General features: G+C 46.8%; 1 protein-coding gene across 1 annotated transcript in view; it reads left to right on the top strand.

The window, feature by feature from the left end:
- Positions 1–23624, top strand: part of LOC137504387 (uncharacterized) — a 127160-nt gene that overhangs the window by 76229 nt on the left and 27307 nt on the right. The window contains exon 4 of the mRNA XM_068232749.1: positions 14080–14133. Within this exon, the coding sequence (XP_068088850.1) occupies positions 14080–14133 (54 nt within the window). The remainder of the gene's footprint in view (positions 1–14079; positions 14134–23624) is intronic.

Below are 23624 nucleotides of genomic sequence, written 5' to 3'. Positions count from 1 at the left end.
AGCAATCAGTGTGTGACGGCTGGGTGGGAAGGAAGGGAGGGCACACTTTGGGGTCTCAGCTTTGGGTGCTGGAGGACCTTGTCCCGGCTCTGGAGCTGCCCCAGCGGCATGCATCCTCAATCGCGCATTCCCATGATGAATCAATACATAGTGCGTATGTGCAGAGCAATCCAAGCCATGGGAGGCACGATCAAGCATGCGCAAGGCCGGGAGCCTTCATTTGTACAAAGAAGTTCACCTCAGGTATCCTTTAAGTTGCCCATTAACAATACAATTTTCAGCGAACATTCATGTTTTCAATAAGATCATTCATACTGAAAGAATAGAAAGAATAGATCATGGTAAGTTGATCCACGCCACTAAAGAATCTGACCAGGGCAGGATCCAACAGGGCACGCAGATTTTTTATTTTAAAATGAAATCTATTGAAAATCTGCCCATCTACAGGGTTGCACTATTTGATAAAGTGTTGCACTATGCGCCCTCGATCTACTGCCACTCCCCCGCCAATCGTTCAGCTGAAATGTACCATCAGGTCCGATTTTTGCAACGAATCGAAATTACGATTGAAGTAACTTGTTGCATCACAGATAACTGGCAAATTTGATCATAGTGATCGACTCTACTAATAAAAATCGATTTGTCTAAGGAACCCCATACTGATACAATCAATATTGCACAATCTTATCACTTCTATATAATATGAAGGAGTACCGAAAATTATCCATTCAAATATAGTGACTCAGTTTATTCTACTACATATAATTTTAGTATGATTGTACAATCAGGATTGTATTATTAGTGGGCACCTAGGCACAGCTCTCCCAGCTCTCCTGTGACTTGTAGTTCATCACCATAAAGGTTTTACAGGCCATACATAGTATTGACCCATCCCCCTCATCTCTCCTGCAGTGTGATAGTGAGGGTTGGCAGCCAACCTGTGCTCAATAATTCACAACATATTTACATTCCGAGACATTTGATCCTGCTGACTAATTTGATGCAAATGAAGGAACGGCGTCCTCCTGTTCCTCTCTGCGGTGGAAGGCCTAGCGGGTTCCGGCCTGTTTGTAGAACTTGTCTCTACCAAAATCTCACCAACCGCGAACTGGCGCTGCAAAGCAAGAGTGCTATCCACTACACCACCCTGCCCTCTTCTTAGGGGAGTATGTCTTTTCTTTTGATTGGCTACAGGTATCCTTTAGACCGGGTTTCAAACTGGAAACCGGCGGTAGCGGTGTGATGCGATCGGATGAAATAGCTTTTGGGGGTCTCCGCGTTAAAGGGACTCCGAGCACCTCTCATGGGCATGCCTTTAAAGGGAACCTTAACTGAGAAGGATATGGATTTTTCCTTTTAAAATAATACCAGTTGCCTGAATCGACTGCTGATCCTGTGTCTCTAATACGTTTAGCCACAGCCCCTGAACAAGCATGCAGATCAGGTGCTCTGACTGAAGTCAGACTGGATTAGCTGCATGCTTGTTTCAGGGTGTGATTCAGCCACTATTGCAGCCACAGAGATCAGCTGAACTGCCAGGCAACTGGTATTGTTTAACAGGAAACATCCATATCACTCTCAGTTAAGGTTCCCTTTAAGCCAGACGACTTCCAACAAAGTCGTGCTATGACCCCTCTGGAGGAGCCTCTTGCAATGCCCATGCGTGTCACTTCCTCTTCCTGCTTCATTCAGTGATGCACTACTCTAACAGAGAAGACAGGGGTGACCTGGAAGTTATAACATAGCCAAGATGGCAGCCGCGATTTTTAAATTGAAATCGAACGAAAACTATGTGGTGTAGAACAGTGATTCAGGCATCAAATGAAAGCGAAGAGCACACGCTACAGAATGGTATGCAATTTTAAGTACTTTGCAGCAGTGCTGCTCAAATCCGGATCCGGGAGACATCCAGATAGTTCTAACCGGATATCTCCCAGTTACCTGTGCGGGCTGGGCGGGGGGGTCAATCTTACCTGTCTGATGTCTTCTTCGTCCGTCCCTTGGCGCCTCCCCTGATGTGGTCCAAGCGGCAGTCACGTGATTACAAACACTTCCTCCTTCCGGGTTGAAGGAGGAAGTGTTTGTAATCACGTGGAGCGCATCGTGGGAGGTGCCGAGGGCTGGACGAAGACGTCAGACAGGTAAGCTTGACCCCGCCCACCCCGCACAGGTTTACTGGGAGATATCCAGATAGCAACTATCCGGATGTCTCCCGGATCGGATTTGAGCAGCACTACAAGTAAGCACATTTGTTTACAAAAGAAGGAAAATGCATGGCTGTTAGGAATGAGCCCCGTTCCCTCCAGCGTCTGTAGGAGAGAAATGCTCGCACGTGGTCGCTGCCGGCCTCCCAGGGTGCTCCGAGCCCCAGACAATATATGAAAGCTCTGAGCACGGTTTGGCCAGTGATGAAAGCTGGTCTCCTAGGCAGAGCTCTGAGTCTGCCAGGCATAGACATCTGCTGTTGCTCTCCTGCCGCTGTGCTGTGTGCCCCCCTCCATCCTGCCAAGCAGTGCCAAGCGTGCTGCCGTACACACCACCAGCATGTGTGCCTCTGGTCACTGGAATCAGACATGATTGCTTGCCGTGTGGCCAGGTCACAAAGGTCACACTTTCTGAGGGACAGTCTTGGTTGCAGGCCACTCTCATCCCATGTCCCTCTCTCTTCCATGGTTATCCTGTTTGTTAACTACTTAAGGACCAAGGTTATTGAAATATACACCCTGTTTTGGTGGTTACCTGGTTGGCAGGGCGTAGATTTCAATCACCGCCACAGCGCGCATCCACCGTTTTCATCGCTCCTGCCGATCTCTCCACTGAATCCCTGCCGTGCCCCGTCGCAGTCTACTGGCTCTGTCTGTCTCTGACGGCAGAGCCCTGTGAGCGGGTCAGGAGACGCTTTCATTGGCTCCTGGCCGTGTCCATCAGTGTCCGGTCCGTATCCCAGTCCGGAGCCAATGAAAGCAGCTCCTGACCAGCTCACATAACTCTGCCATCATAGAGACGGCAGAGTGGATGTCCTGCGGTGACGGCAGGTATATGCGGCGATTCGTCAGTGTTCCGTCGTTATTGTACCAGCAGTTTCTGGTCCTTAAGGGGGCAGAGACCGCTGGTACTTAAAGGGGAACTGAAGTGAGAAGAATATGGAGGCTGCCATATTTATTTCCTTTTAAACAATACCAGTTGCCTGGCTGCCCTGCTGATCTATTTTGCTGCTGAAGTCTCTAAATCAGACCAGAAACAAGCATGCAGCTAACCTTGTCAGATCTGACAATAATGTCATAAACACTTGATCCGCTGAATGCTTGTTCAGGGTCTATGTCTAAAAGTATTAGCTACAGAAGATCAACAAGACAGCCGGGCAATGTGCATTGTTAAAAAGGAAATAAATATGTCAGCCTTTATATCCCTCTTGCTTCAGTTGCCCTTTAAGTGGTTAAACTGATAAACATATCTGAGTAAATAAAAGTTAACAAATCTTCTATTTAACGCCTTAATGGTTGATGAAGAGAACAAACTTTGTCGATTTGCAGCCAGGGCCACCATCACAAATGTTTGGGCCCCATAATGGGCAAACCTACTGCCCCCACAACTCCCCTCCCCCCCCCCCCCCCCCCTCTGTCCGCTCTGCCCCCACATGGCAAATCACGTCCATGTGTCATCAGCTTTACACATGCTCACATGACTGGGAGTGTTCTGCATATGCACAGCTCAGTAAGACTACTGCACTTCTGCAACACACTCCCAGCTATGAGATCATGATGAAGGAGGTGTTCGGCCTAGAACAGTGCATGCGTAGTGCCCCGTGACCAAACTGCATTGTGCAGACATCACAGGAGCACAATGGATGGGACAGAAGGGTATTGAGGGAGCTGACAGACTATAAGGGGCTGGAAGGAGCCCCAGGTAAGTAAAAATCCTTTTCTCTCATTTTGTCTCAGGTTTACTTTAACCACTTGAGGACCGTGGTGTTAACCCCCCCCTAGTGATCAGGCTATTTTTTTTTTTACTAAAATGGCTACTGCAGCTTTAAAGAGACTCTGAAGCGAGTTAAAAACTCACTTTTTAGCTTATAATCAACATGGGCATGCTTGCCCCAGCTAAAACACCGCTATCCAGTGGCTGAAGGAGGGGTCTTTACCTCCCGAATCCCCCCCCTGCAAAATCCACGACTAACTTGGTCATAGATTTTGGCATTTTACTGCTCATGGAGGCAGGGCTAACGGCCGCAGCCCTGCCTCCATGCGCGTCTATCAGCGGCGGATCTCCGCCTCTCCCCCGCCCCTCTCAGTGAAGGAAGACAGAGGTGCGGGGAGAGGCGGCGATCAGCGCTGAGAGGGGCGGGGAGAGGCAGGGCTGCAGCCATTAGCCCTGCCTCAACAGGAAGCGATCCCCGGCGAGCACGGAGGGGATTTGGGGGGTAAAGACCGCGGTTCAGCCGCGGGATGGCGGCGTTTTAGCTGGGGCAAGCATGCCCAATATGATTATAAGCTAAAAAGCGAGCTTTTAACTCGCTTCAGACTCTCTTTAAAGGATACCACAACTGACATGTGGCATAATGAGATAGACATGGGTATGTACAGTGCCTAGCACACAAATAACTATGCTGTGTTCCTTTTTTTCTTTCTCTGCCTGAAAGAGGTAAATATCAGGTATGTAAGTGGCTGACTCAGTCCTGACTCAGACAGGAAGTGACTACAGTGTGACCCTCGCTGATAAGAAATTCCAACTATAAAACACTTTCCTAGAAGAAAATGGCTTCTGAGAGCAAGAAAGAGATAAAAAAAGGGGGAAATTCTTATCAGTGAGGGTCACACTGTAGTCACTTCCTGTCTGAGTCAGGACTGAGTCAGCCACTTACATACCTGATATTTACCTCTTTCAGGCAGAGAAAGAAAAAAAGGAACACAGCATAGTTATTTGTGTGCTAGGCACTGTACATACCCATGTCTATCTCATTATGCCACATGTCAGTTGTGGTATCCTTTAAGGCCAAGGTGCAGGGCCGCACAACTCAGCACACAAGTGATTCCCCCTTCCTTTTCTCCCCACCAGAGAGAGCTCTCTGTTGGTAGGGTCTGATCGCTCCACAGTTGTTTTATTTTTTGTTTTTTTTATATATATAAATATTTTTTTTTTTTATAAATTTGGCTGTTTTATTTATTTATTTTGTGTTGTGCCCTCCCACCCCCGCCAGCCAATCAGCATGATCGGCTGTCATAGGCTTCAGCCCATGACAGCCAGTCACTCCCCAGCCTCAGGAGGGGACAGCTGTGTCACACGTCTGTCCCCAGTACAGCATTGCTGCAGATCGTAGCGCTGTACACAGTTATTAAACGGCGGTTTCACTGCCTTCCACGCAGGAGATGCGCTCGCCTGCTAGCCCCATAGAAGGCCATTCACGCCAATCAGCGTGGAGCGGTCCTGGGGCTGCCGCCACCTCTTCCACGCCAATTGGCAAGTAGTTAATCAGTAACTTCTGGCACCACTTACCACATTAAGGGGCAGCCAGAGGGACAGACACAGGCTGCAGCTGGGGCCCTGGTGTGGCACCTGTTTGCCGGGCCCAAGATTTATTCAGGCCCCATACAGCAGGCCCCACTGTGATGCCCCGAAGGCGGCCCTGTTTGCTGAATTTACATACTGTAGTTGTGTTTTGTATTAACAAAAATACAAAAATTCTCATTCATCCCTCTTGAGCATGCCCAGAAGACATTTTCACTATTTGTGTAGAAAAAAAAAGAGTTTTGACACATTCACTTACGTGGCGTTACAAACGTGTCCGTTTTTAAATTGCACTTAAATGGTGCTTAAGGCCAGGAGGATGAATTGCTCGACAAATGTACAGTACAGCCTACCAATTAAAAGAACCCTAAAGGCCTAGATTTTCCTGCTCGATTGACCATTCGATTAAATCATGTTGTCAAATCGAAGGAGAATCGATTATGTTCCATTCTGCTAGATCGGTAGAAATTGGTCAATATCTGCCTGAATCGACAAATTTACTCGATCAGTGAGGATGGAAAATATCAGCTGATCGTAAAGGAATTGGTTAGGGCCGGTTCACACTTATCTGTGGGATACGTTTTTAAAGCTCTGCAGAAACGTTGAAAGTGGATTCTATGTTAAAAATAGGACCCGCTCCCACTCGTGCAGAAACACAGATCGCACACGGATCCGTGTTGCACTGAATGAAAACATTGCGGAGAGTCCGGATTTGGCACATTTTCCCGGACTGGACGGGAAACGTGTCCAATGCAAACCTATGAGAATGGACACTGTCAGCTCTCACTAGGCTAGTCGCCGCGTTTGCGTTGCCCGTTTCTGCTGCATCCTGTCGCCATTGTGACGTCATTCTTGCGTGTCCCGCCATCCATCATCGCCTCTCGGTCCATTCTGAAGAGCCCGGAGGCTGACAGAAGCATGGGGATTCTCCATTGGGCTGCAATAGGCCAATAGGAATCCTCAGCAACGGGGAGATTCTCATTGGTTCATGTTGAACCAATGAAAATTCTCCATGTTGCTAGGCAGAATTGGCTTGTTGCAGTTCTGCTGGCCTCCGGGCTGTGGAAGTGACTAAGCGGCAGAATGAGCGGTGGTGGCGAGACAGGTGAGCGGCGATGCGTACAGGCCGACGTAGCGATGTTGCAGGCACAGAATGGACGCGGAAAGGTGTGTTTGCGTAAAGCAAATGCGTTCTGTTTCCGTTCTGCATCCGAACGAGTGTGCACCGAGCGTTAAAGTACACAAGATCGTTCAGATATATTAGTGAAAGAGAAATAGTCAGTATTTCGCTTGCAGTGTGTAGCCCACTAGTCAATCAACTTTAGATTGACCACACTGTTTTTGATCACCCAATAAAGTTGATTGCTTAATTGATGGAAAACCGAGTGGAAAATCATGTACATCTACAGCGACGCATGTTTTTTAAAAAGACAGCTGCAAGTTTTCTGCGCCACACATGTGCGGCCACAGGAAGTGAGCACTAGAGAGCGTCACTTCCTGTATCGCCTGCTGCCAGACGAGGATTAACGTGGTAATCACCAAAAGCCTGTTTTTGGCGGTGCAGGCCCCGGAACACACCCCCACTGCCAATATGCAGTGTGAAACTGGCCTAAGGCTTGTACACATGCCTGACTAAATGACAACCATCTCAGCTGAGGCGTGTGTACATAGAGTGACCAGATTTTTGTGGGTCCAACCTGGGACAGGAAGGGTGGGCGGCGCGCTGCGAAAAGTGGGGAGGACTGAGGAGCGCAGAGCGATGAAGATCGGGGGGATGCGGCGCGCACCGCGGTGAGAAACGGGCGTGGCCATGACATTGTATGGGCGGAGCTAACGTAATGATGTAACAGCGAGGCATAAGAAAGCAGTGTTTACGCCATGATGTGGACAAACGAGACTTTGCATCATGGGTGTGCAGAAACTGTGTGATGCTAATAGTATACTGTAACCACAAAGCAGCAAACATAGCCATCTATGACCATTAAATAATAAATGCAGTAACAGTTACCCCCCCGGACACCAGAAACTAAATGCAATGGGCAACATGTCAGCACAAAATAAACGCAATGCGGGCAACATGTCAGTATAAAATAAATGCAATGCGGGCAAACGTGTCAGTACAAAATAAACCCAATGCGGGCAACATGTCAGTACAAAATAAACGCAATGCGGGCAAACATGTCAGTACAAAATAAACGCAATACGGGCAACATGTCAGTACAAAATTACTGCAATGCGGGCAAACAATTCACCAGAAAATTACTGCAATGCGGGCAAACATTTCACCAGAAAATTACTGCAATGCGGGCAAACATTTCACCAGAAAATTACTGCAATGCGGGCAAACATTTCCTCAGAAAAGAAACGCAATGCGGGCAAACATTTCACCAGAAAAGAAACGCAATGCGGGCAAACATTTCACCAGAAAAGAAACGCAATGCGGGCAAACATTTCACCAGAAAAGAAACGCAATGTGAGCAAACATTTCCCCAGAAAAGAAACGCAATGCGGGCAAACATTTCACTAGAAAGTAAACGCAATGCGGGCAAACATTTCCCCAGAAAAGAAACGCAATGCGGGCAAACATTTCCCCAGAAAAGAAACGCAATGCGGGCAAACATTTCACCAGAAAAACGCAATGCGGGCAAACATTTCACTAGAAAGTAAACGCAATGCGGGCAAACATTTCCCCAGAAAAGAAACGCAATGCGGGCAAACATTTCCCCAGAAAAGAAACGCAATGCGGGCAAACATTTCCCCAGAAAAGAAACGCAATGCGGGCAAACATTTCACCTGAAAAAGAAACGCAATGCGGGCAAACATTTCACCTGAAAAAGAAACACAATGCGGGCAAACTTTTCACCTGAAAAAGAAAGCATTTACTCACCTGGCAGAAGTTTCCAGCCTCTGGCGCGCTGCTCCCGGGACCTCCTTCCTCCTCCTGCTCGTCTCCCGCGCTGACAGGGCTGCGGCAAGATGGCGCCCGAAGCCCTGTACTGGAGACACAAATAGTCTCCAGTACAGGGCTTCGGCAGCCATCTTGCCGTAGCCCTGCTCGCCTGCCGTTGTCGGAACAGACACACACCGGGAGACGAGGCTGGAGTGGGGCTGCGGGCAATGAACTGGCACGGCGTCTATAGATGCCGCTGCCAGTTCATGAGGGATAGAGTGGCCAGGCCAGAGTCCCGAGGCCGGGACGTCCCACTGCTGAAAGCGGGACGTTTCCCGGGACCTCATGCAGCCTGGGACAGCGGACCCCCAATCCGGGACGTGTCCCGGGCAATCCGGGACGTCTGGTCACTCTAGTGTACACAAGTATGCAACCCGCAAGTGATTCGCCTGACGGATCATCTCACCCCAAGCAACGGCTGATTCTATTGTTCATAAAGCTCCCCCCCGCCTGCCCACCGCGTGATGTGATACACGTGTTGCTACATCATCCCTCCGCCTCCTCGCATAGCAACACAGCTCATCAGCTACACAACTGACACCTGTGCAGCCCGGCCCGATCCTCAATGGTCGACATCCATTGCTTTAGTTGCTACTTCAGACTTGTAAACGTGAGCATTTGTGGAGGGGTTTACTGTTGGCGGTTCATCAAAAATGCCCAATGCCAGGATGTTAGATCCAGCATTACCAGGGGTGGAATTAATCTTGATATGTAGTGAATATGAATACAACCTGCTAAGTGTGTTTTTTTTCCTTTGCCTGTGAGGGGGTAACAGGTAGTGTAAAATTCCATCTATCATAAGATAAGGGTGAAGCTAACAGAAAGCAGATAGGGGCTTGTATAAATAAGTGCTGTACATGTGGCTGTGGCTCTGTAACACTGCTGACGTGATCGTGGTTGTATAAACTGGAGGAAACGTGACATTTCTCATGCTGCGGGAAGAAGGAAGCTGGAACGGCGGCGGTACACATGGCACCCGCATACCATGCTGGCACACAGAGATCTCTGCATAACAAACCACACATCTTTCCTCACACCCAGCACACTGCTCCAGCGAGTCCCAACAAATCGTCATTCCAGAACTCTGCACAGCGCGAGACTCCAGTGTGAGGGCCCTTTTCCACTTGTGCAAATCTGCATGCGTTTTCTGCATGCGTTTTCTCCAATACAAGTGGATGGGCCTGTTTCCACTTGTCAGAAATCCTGTGCGGTTTTGTGTGCAGGAAAAATCTGTGTGCAATTCGCATACAATGTATTTAATAGGAAATTCGCATGCGTTTTCGTATGCAAATTTTACCATGAATTTTACTGCAAATTCGCAGGTGTTTTTGCATAAGATCAATGTAAAAGCACACAGGCACTGACTTGGTTAAATTCCCATACTTCCTAACATATGCGAAAACGCCCGCGATTTCGCTGTAAAATTTGCATCCACGTGCAAATTTGTTTTGCGTTTTCCACTACTAATTCGCACCGCAGAAGTGGAAACGGGCCCTGAGGGTTCTCTTTAGACAATGGATGCATGCAAATGGAATGGTGCGTCCTCTTTTTCCCCTGATTGCGTCCAACTGCTGAGAAAAGTGGCTGGACCGGGCCTCGAACCATCCCCCCCTCCCGGCTGGCACCTGGTTGGTAATCCACATTAGGCGCCACGCCCACGCTGTTCGGCAGGCTAGGCTATGTGCGCGCATGCAAACTTAGAAGCCCTCAGCCGCTGCGTTTGCACTCCCGGCAGTCTCCAGAGCGCCCTGCGCGCTCACATCACTGGAAGCAGTGTGAGTATGTACAGCATTTTGTAGACTGTCGTAGAGCGTGGACACACTGGTCGAGGCCTTCTAAGTGCGCAGGCGCAGCGTCTAATATGCATTACTGTTTCTGGTCAAGGATGCCAACCTGGGGAGAGGGGAAGGATCTGGGCCCGGTACGGACACTTTTCTCAACAGAGGCAATCGGGGGTAGAAGTAGGACACAGTCCGCGTCTTAGCTACTTTATGTTTGTAAAAACATTTACTTACACTGCAGTGAGCAGTACAGGCTTTCTTATCTCTGGCTAATCGGCAAATGTAATTATTGCCAGCCAGGAGACACTCTCTGTGTTTTAACTCTGCTCCTTTTAGCAGAGAATAGACACTTCAGCAGAAAAGGAGGGGGCAGAACAAAGATACAAGCAGAAAGCATCTCCTAACCGGCAATGATTACATTTGCCTTTCTTATCTATAGATCCAATGATCCTGAATGATGGCCAACAGCTGATCCAGTAATTAAGGGGTTATATCTGCCTATGCAGCACCCCTGGCAGATTATTGTTTACACTAAAGAGGCACAGCAGGGTCAAAGACTCAGACGGTGCTGTCAATATCAGAGAAACTCGTGGAGAGAGAAGGTAGTTAAAGGGGCTAGTCTCTGGCAAAATTATTTTTTAACGTGCAAACAAAATTTGTGTGAAATTTATAGTGAGGGGAACTCACACACCTTTTGCTTGCAAACTAATCACTGAGCATAGAGAACAACTGAAGTGAGAGGTATATGGAGGCTGCCATATTTATTTCCTTTTAAGCAATACCAGCTTCCTGGCAACCCTGCTGATCTTTTTGGCTGCAGTAGTGTCCCCAGTAACAAGCATTGCAGCTAATCTTGTCAGTTCTGACATTGTCAGAAACACCTGATCTGCTGTATGCTTGTTTCAGGGTCTGTGGTTAAAAGTATTAGAGGCAGAGGATCAGCAAGATAGCCAGGCAACTGGTATTGCTTAACAGGAAGGAAATAAATATGGCAGCCTCCATATCCCTCTCGCTTCTGGTTGTCCTTTAAAGGGATACTCTAGGGGGTCGGGAGAAAATGAGCTGAACTTACCCGGGGCTTCTAATGGTCCCCCGCAGACATCCTGTGTTGGCGCAGCCACTCACCGATGCTCCGGTCCCGCCTCCGGTTCACTTCTGGAATTTCTGACTTTAAAGTCAGAAAACCACTGCGCCTGCGTTGCCGTGTCCTCGCTCCCGCTGATGTCACCAGGAGTGTACTGCGTAGACACAGACCATACTGGGCCTGCGCTGTGCGCTCTTGATGACATAAGTGGGATCGAGGACACGGCAACGCAGGCGCAGTGGTTTTCTGACTTTAAAGTCTGAAATTCCAGAAGTGAACCGAAGGCGGGGCTAGAGCATTGGGGAGTGGCTGCGCGGGCACAGGATGTCTGCGGGGGACCATTAGAAGCCCCGGGTAAGTTCAGCTCATTTTCCCCCGACCCCCCCCCCCCCCCCCCCCCTACAGTATCACTTTAAGTAAACCTTGTTTTTTCTCCCATTACCAAGGTGACCTTTTACATCTGTGTACAAGTATGCCATTAATCCAGACTTCTATTTGACTTGTTTGGGGTGGACCGTGTCACTTTATGTGAGACAGGGATCCAGCTACTGAGACAGGAGTTGTGTACTTTGGATGTGGCACAGAATGTGTCAGTGTTCCCAGACAATGGTGTATTTTACGCAACGCTGAACTTTTATGTAGTTCATTCCTCTCAGAGCAGATCAGCATTATTATTACATTATTACTATTCATTGTCTATAGTGTGGCAACATATTACTAAGTGATGTACATTAGTGGAATGCAGTAAATTATTTTACAGTCATTTTCCTGGTTTCAGCATCAGCAACACTTCCTATATCTATCTATTGCTGTATATGGTGTGTAGCCCCACCCTACCAGTGATGCTTAGCCTAGGCTGTTTAGCTATGCAGAATTCTTCTCCCAGATCATTCTGGGAGGCCATGCATTATTTTCACTGGCTTCAAATTCTCAGTAAACAAACATTCCGCAGAGATCACCTGACAGGAATAAAGATGTTGCCACCCTTGATTAATTTCAGAATGTGAATCGGGGTGAGGAAGGATTTTACAATGGGTAACACTGACTAAGCCACTTTATACATTATGGTATTTTCACTACAGTTTCCCTTTAAAGTGGACCTGAACTTTTAGCACATGGTAGAAGGAAAACAGAGAGAAATGCATCCTGTATGTATTTAGAGAGCTTAGCCTGTCTTAGGCCCAGTGCACACCAAAAACCGCTAGCAGATCTGCAAAACGCTAGAGGTTTTTGAAGCAGATTTCAGAGAGATTCCAGGCATGTTTTCTTAGCATGCCTAGCGTTTTTTGGAGCGTTTTTGTGTAGCAGATTACAAATATTGTTACAGTAAGGGCCTTTTTCCACTAGCCTGCGATTTGCGATTTGCTTCTGATCGCAAATCGCAAGGTACATTAAACTAATGGAAACTGCAGCAGCAATTTCCATTAGTGCGATCCGATTGCGATGCGATTTTGGTCAAAGCGCAATCGTCGTCCTGCCGCGTTTTGTATGCGATTGAGCTGGACTATAATGAGTATAGTAGCTCAATCGCAATCGCATGGTGGAAATTGAAACGCGATTGCGATCGCGATTGGAATCGCGATCGCAATCGCGATCGCATTTCATAGTGGAAAAGGGCCCTTAAGCTGTTACAGCTGATAGTGGCTGGGTGGTGAAATGGTGAATGGCTCTGCCTCTGATGCAGGAGACCAGAGTTCGAATCTCGGCTCTGCTTGTTCAGTAAGCCAGCACCTATTCAGTAAGAGACCTTAGGCAAGTCTCCCTAACACTGCTACTGCCTATAGAGCGCGTCCTAGTGGCTGTAGGTCTGATGCTTTGAGTCTGCCAGGAGAAAAGCGCAATATAAGGGCCGGTTCTCACCTGAGCGGGAATCGCGTGATTCCCGCTCATGGCAAACCGCTAGTGGTTTTGCAAAAACCGCTACACAATGTAGCCATCTCTAGTGTTCTCACTGCCGTGGTTGCGGTTAGTGATAACCGCAACCGCGCTGCATGCAACGGTTTGCCGGCGACGAGCATTCCGCGATTAGCGATCGTGATTAGCGTGCAAAGCACACTAATCGCGATCGCTCCAAAACCGCCGCAGTGTCCAGTGCTTTTTCTGCATTAATCGCGAGAAAATCACTCCCGCAAAACTTGCGATTATAAGTGTGAACGGGCCCTAAATGTTATTTGTCTTGTCGTTACTGAACAGCTTCTGTAACAAAAACGCCTGGAAAACTGCTCTGATCTGGCGTTTTCCAGAGCTGTTTTCCACTTTCCTAAACTTTAACATTGAGGCAGAAACGCCTCAGAAATCTCAAAAATGCTGCAGCCCCGAAGTTTGCGCTTGTGGAAAAAACGAACCTCTCTGGTGTGCAACATCCCATTCACTTTCATTAGCCAAGCGGTTTTCCCCTGCAAGCGTTTTGAAAAACGCTTCAGAACCGCTCTGGTGTGCACCAGCCCTCATTCCCCCTCATCTATGACTAATCACAAGTTATAATTTGATCCCTTTAGATGTGTCATCTGCCTGCCACGGCAGAGAGCTAATTGGTAAACAAAGTATGTTGACAATATGTCTGTTTCCAGAAAAGCAGGAAGTAGACACACTGCAGATTTATTGCAGGATTTGTATCAGCTGTAACAAAGAAATGTTTTTCTGTAAAGGTTATTATGCTGTTGCTCATCTTTTAGAGCAGAGAGGAAGTTCTGAGTTCAGGTCCACTTTACATGATTCAGGAATTAGCAACATAATACATTTTTTTCTCTCTCTTTCAGAAAATGCTACTTAAGAAGAACTGCGGATCAAAGACTAGAGTAATTAAGATACGGGTAAGTAGTCTTTCTTTCTATCTAACCATACATTGGTGGCGTGCTGTTATTTATCTTACCAATCCTATGTAATACGAGACACTTCCTAAAATATCACTAAGGCTTTGCTCACATCTAAAATCGAAATCGCTGACAGCAGCAGTTTTTGGAGCGTTTAATCCCCCCCCCCCCCCCGGCTTCCACTGCACGCTACAATTTTGTGCAAAGCGCTTTTGCAGAGCAGTTCCGTTTTTTCACTTCTGGTCCTTTTCCACTTGCAATCGCTAGCGTTAGCGCTAAACGCTAGCAATTGCGATTCAGCAAAATCCTTTTTTTTCCCAGTGATAGCGTTTGAGATTTTGCTGTGCACTGCAGGGCATAGCAAAATCGCGGCAATAATCAATCTGCCGCGCAATCGAGTTTGTGTAAAAATCGAATCGCAGTAGTGGAAATAACCTACCTCGATTCCTATGTTATTTAGCAAACTTTAGCGATTTTAAAATCGCTAGTGATTTGCGCTTTAGCAAACGCAATCGCGGTAGTGGAAAAGGGCCCTTCCTGACATCAGTCAGTAAGTGAACTCTTTCACCCGGAAGAGAATAAACACAATGGGCCTGATTCACAAAGCGGTGCTAACAGTTAGCAGGCTAGTGAAAAGCCCTTTATCATGCCTAAACTCAGTTTAGGCATGATAAGTTTAGGTGTGATAAGTTTAGGCATGATAAGTTTAGGCATGCTAAGTTTAAAGAGGAGCTGTTAGGTATAAGGTCTCAGAGAAAATAAACACATATATCAGTAGCTAAAGATTGGCTGTACTTACATTACATATGCATTTCACTGTCCACGTTTGGATTTCACAGAATTTGTATATAGTATATGCAGAGATAGATGCTCCTGACAGCTCATGGCAGGCTCCATGTTTTTCTGTCAAATGTGTCGTCATGTCCTGCCTGATTCCTGATCACAGATAAGCTCGTTCTTGAACAACACAGTGTGCAGTGAATATTAACCTGCTGGGCGGTCTGGACGAGCTCAGCTCGTCCAGTACCGCCGGAGCCTGCCGCTCAGGCCCTGCTGGGCCGATTTGGCTCAAATAAAAAGCAGCACACGCAGCCGGCACTTTGCCAGCCGCGTGTGCTGCCTGATCGCCGCCGCTCTGCGGCGATCCGCCGCGAGCAGCGGCGAAAGAGGGCCCCCCTAGCCGCCTGAGCCCAGCGTAGCCGGAACAAAAAGTTCCGGCCAGCGCTAAGGGCTGGATCGGAGGCGGCTGACGTCAGGACGTCGGCTGACGTCGATGACGTCACTCCGCTCGTCGCTATGGCGACGATGTAAGCAAAACAAGGAAGGCCGCTCATTGCGGCCTTCCTTGTTTATTCTGGGCGCCGGAGGCGATCGGAAGATCGCCTCCGGAGCGCCCTCTAGTGGGCTTTCATGCAGCCAACTTTCAGTTGGCTGCATGAAATAGTTTTTTTTTTTATTAAAAAAAAACCCTCCCGCAGCCTGCCTGGCGATCTTAATAGAACGCCAGGCAGGTTAATGAGCCATGTGGCTAGGAACAATAGCTGACTCCTGCAGAGTACTCTGCCCCGAGATTTATCAGTGCTACACAGCTAGACTGATTACAAGCTTCTGTAACGTCTCATTAGCAGCCGAGGGGAGGGCCCCAGAATGCTTTGCAGTTTAGCTGCGGCTTGCGTCTTTATGGGTCTATAACAGCCTTTAAGATAAGCACACATCAAAGGTAACTGAGATGTTTATCTTCACTAATGGCTTTTGAGCTTCCTTCTAAACTGTTTAACACAGGAGAATAGAGGTTTAAATTAGCTTCTGCAGCCTGACAGTTACTCTTTAAGCACCAACTGCGCTAGCACTGCAGTGCACAGCTGATCAAAAGTTTTGCGCTAGCAAAGTCTGGTGCACTTTGCATAGAGTTTAATGGCGCTGCTTTGCGTGCGGGACTTTGCCCGCGATCTAAACTTATCATGCCTAAACTTATCATGCCTAAACTTATCATGCCTAAACTTATCATGTCTAAACTGAGCATGATAAAATGGTTATCACGCCTAAGGCTCGATTCACAAAGCGGTGCTAACCCAGTTAGAGACTTTAGGCATGATAACCATTGCACCACGCTGGTCAAAAGCAAGTTTAGGCGTGATAAGTTTAGGCATGCTAAGTTTAGATAAGTTTAGATCGCACGCAAAGTCCCGCACGCAAAGCAGCGCCATTAAACTCTATGCGAAGTGCACCAGACTTTGCTACCGCAAAACTTTTGATCAGCTGTGCACTGCGGTGCTAACCCAGTTGGTGCTTAAACTTATCATGCCTAAACTTATCACACCTAAACTTAACATGCCTAAACTTATCACACCTAAACTTATCATGCCTAAACTGAGTTTAGGCATGATAAAGGGCTTTTCACCAGCGTGCTTACTGTTAGCACCGCTTTGTGAATCAGGCCCATTGTATTTATTTTTAAAAACACAAACACAATTAGCCGGATAAAGAAAAAAAAACGATTTGTGAGCATTTTGTGTTTTTTCCATACCTTTCATTGTAGCAAAATCATCCCAAAAATGGAACATGCAGCGCTTTGCTGAACGGATAGCGGACGCAATGCCCTGATATGAACTATCCCATAAGGAATCATTGCACAAGCGATTTCAGGGCGTTTTTAAAAAAACGGCGCTCGAAAAAACGCCCTAGGTGTGAACAATCCCTAAGGGCTGGTGCACACCAAAAGCGCTTCTGAACGCTTTTAAAAACGCTAGTGCTTCGAAAAGCACCAGAGCAATGTGATTTTCTTTTTACCCAAACGTGGGTCCTGCAGCATTTTGGAGGTGATTTATGCCTCAATGTAAAGTATAGGAAAATTGGAGAATCTCTATAAAAAACGCTGTAACAGAGAACGCTTTTTTTTTTTTTTTTTTTTTTTTTTTTAAAGCAGATCACTTTCAGGTGAAAGTAAAAGTATAAAATTGCTACACAATAAAGCTCCAAAAATTGCTAGGCATAAATAGACATTCGCCAGGCACATAACACAACAAAAAGAGAATACACTGCCCAATATAGTTAGGGCAAATGCCATGGACCTGTAAGGCTGCATTTCCACTTGTGCGGTGGGAATCGTCGCGGGAAAAATTAGCATGCGGATGCGAATTTCGCATGCGGGTCTATGCGAATTTGCATGGATGCCGATGTATGCGAATTTAACCATGGCAGTGCTGGTGTGATTTTCCATTGTTTCTATGCGAATTCACATGGAAATTTGCATACACAAACCGCATGCGAATTTCCTATTAAATGCATTGTATACGATTCGCATAGCAGTATGCGAATTCTGATGGCTCTGCCATGCAAATTTTTTCTGCACAGAAAAACGTAAAGGAATCCTGAGAAGTGGAAACAGTCCCATTCACTTGTATTGCTATGCGAATTCGCTTGCGAAAACCGCATGCGAATTCGCGATAGTGGAAATGGGCCCTTAGTCACTACTATGCAAGAAAAAGTGTCCATCTAGGCAACCTTAATCAAACCGCCAAGACCACAATATGAAATAAATCAAGTTGGATTTATCCCTCAAAGAAGTTCTCCAGAAGGTAGATACTGAGGATTCCGTCCTCGCTTAAATCTCCAAACTAACTTCCTTCTCCCATCACCTGACCTCCCTCAGGCTTCCCCATTCGTCAACTGACTACCGCATTATAGCGGTACTTGTATTATACCCACACTTAGTGTGACCTGCTCTAGCATGATATTTTATGGTCAACAATGGTCAGCCGGGAGGGCAGCATTGTTTTAATTGTTTTTAACTTCTTTGAGGGATAAGTCCTTAATAACCTTGATTGATTTCATATTGTGGTCTTGGCGGTTTGATTATGATTGCCTAGATGGACACTTTTTTTCTTGCATAGTATTCGCTAGGCACATGTCTGGAATCACTTAAAAAATTGCTTTAAAAAAACGCTAAGCGTTTGTGATTAGGCTAGCCATTTTTGGTGTGCGCTAGCCCTTAATTTGCATTATTGGTAGAGTCGGAGTAATACTTTATGCCCTCCTCAGTACACAGAGCTGCTGCCTTGGTTTCTTGTTATGACTGAGCAGAGAGCTGGGGTGGATGCAGGGTGACGTCTGGGCGACCTGCGCTCCTACCATCAGCTCCCGCCTATAAATTAATGGTAACACAAACATGTGTAATAAAGCGAACATCTGTATATTGTAAAAGCAGAGTTTTTCCATTGCGCCGTCCCGCCACTCACGCTCGCCTGTGACATGCACATCATTCACTCGGGGGGCCCCTGATGGTTTGGGGGGGATTATGTCGCCATACTTTGCTGTCACCCATCCTGCCATAACACAAGCCTGGGCCTGGATAATGGACCTATTGTTCACAACTGGAGGCATCCAGAACAGCTCCAAACCCTTGTACCTTCCGAGTCCCACACACACGTCAATTAGATTGAAAACCACCATGGAATCATGACACAAACCTTGTCCGGGGCCTGCAGAAGAATTCTTTGAAAACCTGGCAAATAGGGACATGCATATTCAGAATTAGCTGCAACACGTCTACAGTCTGGCACACACATCCATTTGTGATTGGCCAGTGTCTGGCCAATATCTGTGAGAATCCTGTTCTAAACCTCCAGTCATGTGACCTGAAGCTGGCTGCTGAGTGTGGGTGATGCTTGGCTCAGAGCCCGTTTCCATTACATGAGGTGCAATGCGGCTACATAGCTTCATATATCGGGAGATGCGGAAGTTACGCGAACGCCAACGGAAGTGATGCAATGCGGCAAGGCAGCCGCATTCACATAACTAAATCACTGTAGCACACACTCTAGCTAAAATTTGCTGCAACGATTTCAGGTCAGATTTGTACAATGGCTGTACAGTGATTTGGGTTTGTTTGTATTCTGTGTTAATAAAGTTTAAACTACTTCCCGGTTCTCCCGAGGCCAGTTTCTGTGTAGCCCCACCCCCTAGCACAAGAAGTCATACACGCTTTTCAATCTCTTAATAGAGAAGAGCAATAGAGATGACCTCTTGTGCTAGAGGGCGGGGCTGTGCTGGAATTGACCTCGGGATGAGAAGACCAGTTGCTTTTAAAGCTATTCACTTGATGCCGCCCAGTCAAACAGACTTGCAGGTTTCGCTATGACAGGTCCCCTTCTACATTCTGTATTCAGACTTTGGGCTCCTCCCCTCCTGCAGCGACAGTCGTGGCGCTCCCGGAATGTCTCCCACAGTTTTATTTACATTCTTAGTGCCAGTGTTTTGGTTGTGATACATTTTTCCAGTCTTGTTTTCCTTTGCTATTTTTATAAGGTGACAATAGAGATTGCGGGACTGGTGCAAGGAGGGGGTGGGGGTGGCTGTAGAACTGCTGTATAATAACAGGAGCCACAGTATTCCTACACAGCTCTTCTGCATGGGGGAGGAGCATTCAGATCTCCCCACACCCCACTGGGAATAGCAAGCTCCGCCCCCCACATGAATACAAGTTTTACACATATTGCATTCTTGTTTTAATAGCTGCGGCATGTCACACTTCATTTTAATGAGGTTTGGTTTACTGGGAACGACGGAGGGGGGTTGATGTATTTAAATCCAGCCAAAAATTCTATTTTTAAAGCCCAATTGACTGCCAAAGCATAGAACGAGCCAGCGGGGCGAAGGCGGGCTTGGAATGGCCATTAAGATGCTAATCGCTCTGTAGTTGGTGCTGATGTTATGCTAATTGTATGCAAACATAGGCCACTTGGAAAGGGACCAGTCAAGTGCAGCAGCTGCTTTTGATTCGTCTGCCTCCAGGGCCGGAATTCTGGGAAGGCCACCAAGGCCCCGGCCTTGAGCGGCAGCTGGCTGAGGGGCGGCGGCTGGGCATATAAGAGGGATTGCTGCATAAGGAAGAAGAGGCTGCAATGGGACCAACACATAGAAGAGGGGAGCTGCTGCACAAGTGATCTGTATATAACTGAAGGGGATTGATGGAGACATGGAAGAGGGGGTTACCCAGGTGCTGTAGAAGAAAGTTGGCCTGGGGTGGAAAAAGTAGAAATCCAGCCTTGCCTGCCTCCATGCCGCATAAGCTCAGTGACCAGTTACCAAGCAGCAGTGAGCAGTTACCAGGCAGCAGAAAGCAGTCATGAGGGCTGGAACCCACTTCAGCGTTTTTGGCAGCATTTTGGTATCACTGACAATAGAGATGGATTTAGGTCAGGTGACTTGAGTTGGCCACTGAAAAGTTTTTCTACTTTCTTGCCTTCTTGTGGTTAGGTTGTTTTCGCAGTATGTTTTGGGTTATTTTCCATCTGTATTGTAAAGAGTTTTCCTGCTAGTTTAATCCTCCAGCTGAATGTAAACCGATAAAACAGTCCTATCCTGTCCATCCTGCTGCCTCGTCTCATATTTTGTGTATTGTAGTCAGGACTCTGAATAATGAACACAGGTGTACTTAGACACGGTTGTATAGGCAGACTTCAGTTAAAGAACAACAAGACAAGGAGTAGAAGTCTGTGGTGGCGCTCATTCAAATGCACCCCTCTTTACCTCTCCTCCTCCTTGCGGCAACCTAGTGCCTCTCTTACCTCTGCCTCGGCCCAGCCCTGTAGAAAATCACTGGGATATGTTGCTCCACTGAGATCACTGAGTCTTGTTGCTTTGTAAATATTAAGGGCTCAGACACACTATAAGCGCGTTTTTGGGTCTGCAGCCCTTTCTGAGTGCTTTTAAAAAAATCGCTCCCATTCACTTGCAGTAAAATTGCGTAAAAATCAGTGCGATCGTCAAAAATGTATGCGGCTGCTGCGATTTTTACTTGATTTTACCACGATTTTAATGCAAGTGAATGGGAGTGGGTTTTTTCAAGAGCTCAGAAAGTGCTGCAGACCCGAAAACGCTCAGAAAAGCGCTTATAGAGTTTCTGAGCCATCACTGACACTTGTTGCTCTTTGAAGAATCACTAAGATTATTTGCTCTACAGAGATTGGGAGTTGGTGCTGTACAGAAGTTCCCTGAGATTTATTTTGATCTATAGAGATTCACTGAGCTTTGTTGCTATACAGAGATTCTGTGAGAATTGGTGCTCTACAGAGAGTCAATGAGATGTGTTGCTCTACAGAGATTTATTGGGAGTTGGTACGCTACAGAGTTTCCCTGAAATTTGTTGCTCTACACAGATTTCAAGAGAATTGGTGCTCTACAGATTCATTAAGATTTGTTACTCTACAAAGATTCACTGAGATTTGTTGCTCTACAGAGATTCCTTGATAATTGATGCTCTACAAAGATTCCTTGAGAATTGATGCTCTACAGAGAGTCAGTGAGATTTGTTGCTCTACAGAGATTGATTGAGAGTTGGTACCCTACAGGTGTTCCCTGAGATTTGTCGCTCTACAGAGATTCACTGAGATGCATTGCCTTACAGAGATCACTAAGATTTGTTAGTCTACATAGATCGGCTGTGACTTAGTTCTCTACATAGATTCACTAAGATTTTGTGCTTTACAGAGATTCATTAAGATTTGGTGCTTTACAGATTCACTGAGATCTGTTGCTCTACAGAGTTTCACTGAGATGTATTGCTATGCAAAGATTCAATGAGATGTGTTGCTTTACATATATCACAAACATGTATTGCTGTACAGAGATTCACTGAGGTGTAGTGCAGTGCATAGCTTCACTCAGATTTGTTGCTCTCTTGAAATTCCCCGAACATTGATGCTCGACAAGTCTACAGAGAATCACTGAGATTCGGTGCTCTACACATATTCACTCAGATTTGGTGCTGTACAGAGATTCACTGAGATGTGTTACTCTATAGAGATTCACTGAGAGTTGGTGCTCTACAGAAATTAACTGAGACTTGTTGCTCTACAGAGATTAACTGAGACTTGTTGCTCTACAGAGATTCACTGAGACTTGTTGCTCTACAGAGATTCACTGAGACTTGTTGCTCTACAGAGATTCACTGAGACTTGTTGCTCTACAGAGATTCACTGAGACTTGTTGCTCTACAGAGATTCACTGAGACTTGTTGCTCTACAGAGATTCACTGAGACTTGTTGCTCTACAGAGATTCACTGAGACTTGTTGCTCTACAGAGATTCACTGAGACTTGTTGCTCTACAGAGATTCACTGAGACTTGTTGCTCTACAGAGATTCACTGAGACTTGTTGCTCTACAGAGATTCACTGAGACTTGTTGCTCTACAGAGATTCACTGAGACTTGTTGCTCTACAGAGATTCACTGAGACTTGTTGCTCTACAGAGATTCACTGAGACTTGTTGCTCTACAGAGATTCACTGAGACTTGTTGCTCTACAGAGATTCACTGAGACTTGTTGCTCTACAGAGATTCACTGAGACTTGTTGCTCTACAGAGATTCACTGAGACTTGTTGCTCTACAGAGATTCACTGAGACTTGTTGCTCTACAGAGATTCACTGAGACTTGTTGCTTGACAAAGACTCAGTGATATGTGACCTGCAGTTTACCCCTGCCAGGATCCCGTTACCTACCAAGCTGAGCTGCAGTTAGACTTGTGCCATCAGACACATGGTTAGCCACCAGTGTGAAAGTGTCCCACCGTTTCCTCCAATAGGGTGCAAGCAGGGTCAGAGTTATGTGCGTCGGAATGCAGCTATAGCCGCTGTCATTTGTTTTCCATGGAAAATAGTTGAAGTTATGCAATCTGTGAATTATGTGTAAGTCCCCGGAATGTAAACCAGACATACATTGAGAGCCGTCCGCACGACACTGGGCCTTTCTAGCCATTGTACGGCGTCCTCACACAGCCTCGATAAACATGTTTTCTACAGTTCTACAAGGAGCAGAACATCTCTGCCAGCCAAGTTGTGTAACGAGGAGGGGGTGAGGGGAAGGGGGACTTTACTATCTTTGTATTGTGGCCTCACAATAGCCTATTGTGTGTGTGGATGAGTTTGTGCAATAGGCAGGGTGGTGGTTTGCGCACACACACTCGGTGAAGGTGAGGCGTGTTTGGCACACTCGCCCCTCTGATAAGTGCACCCTCAGGAATTTTGGCTCGCAGTATGTGGGGTCATCCAGCGTATGAAGCAGAAATGAAGACATTTATTTAAGCATGTCTGATAAGTTTGGGCGCATGCCACAGATTATACTCAGCTGGCTCCTTCTCTTTCTCTGCTTCTTAAAGTACCAATTCAGCCATCGCTCTTTTCCCCATACATTTTTTAAAGGACAACTGAAGTGAGAGGTATATGGAGGCTGCCATATTTTTTTTTCTCTTAACCTCCAGAGCGTTACGCCGCTCAGGAGGTTTTGCCATTTTTTGCCCGCCAATCACCCCCCCCCCCCCCTGCCCCAGTTACTTAGCACTAGGCTAACTAGTATAAATGCCCAGCACACCCCGATGAGCCCCGCCGCTCCCCCGTTTATACATTTCCCAGCCTGGATCCAGCGATTGGCGCAACCTCCCCGGACAGGTCCGGTGTTCACTATGGGGAGGATCGCACATGACGTCATGACG

This window comes from Hyperolius riggenbachi, chromosome 4 (genome assembly GCF_040937935.1).
Source record: "Hyperolius riggenbachi isolate aHypRig1 chromosome 4, aHypRig1.pri, whole genome shotgun sequence".
Classification (NCBI taxonomy): Eukaryota; Metazoa; Chordata; class Amphibia; order Anura; family Hyperoliidae; genus Hyperolius; species Hyperolius riggenbachi.
This window is presented reverse-complemented; position numbering and strand designations above follow the sequence as displayed.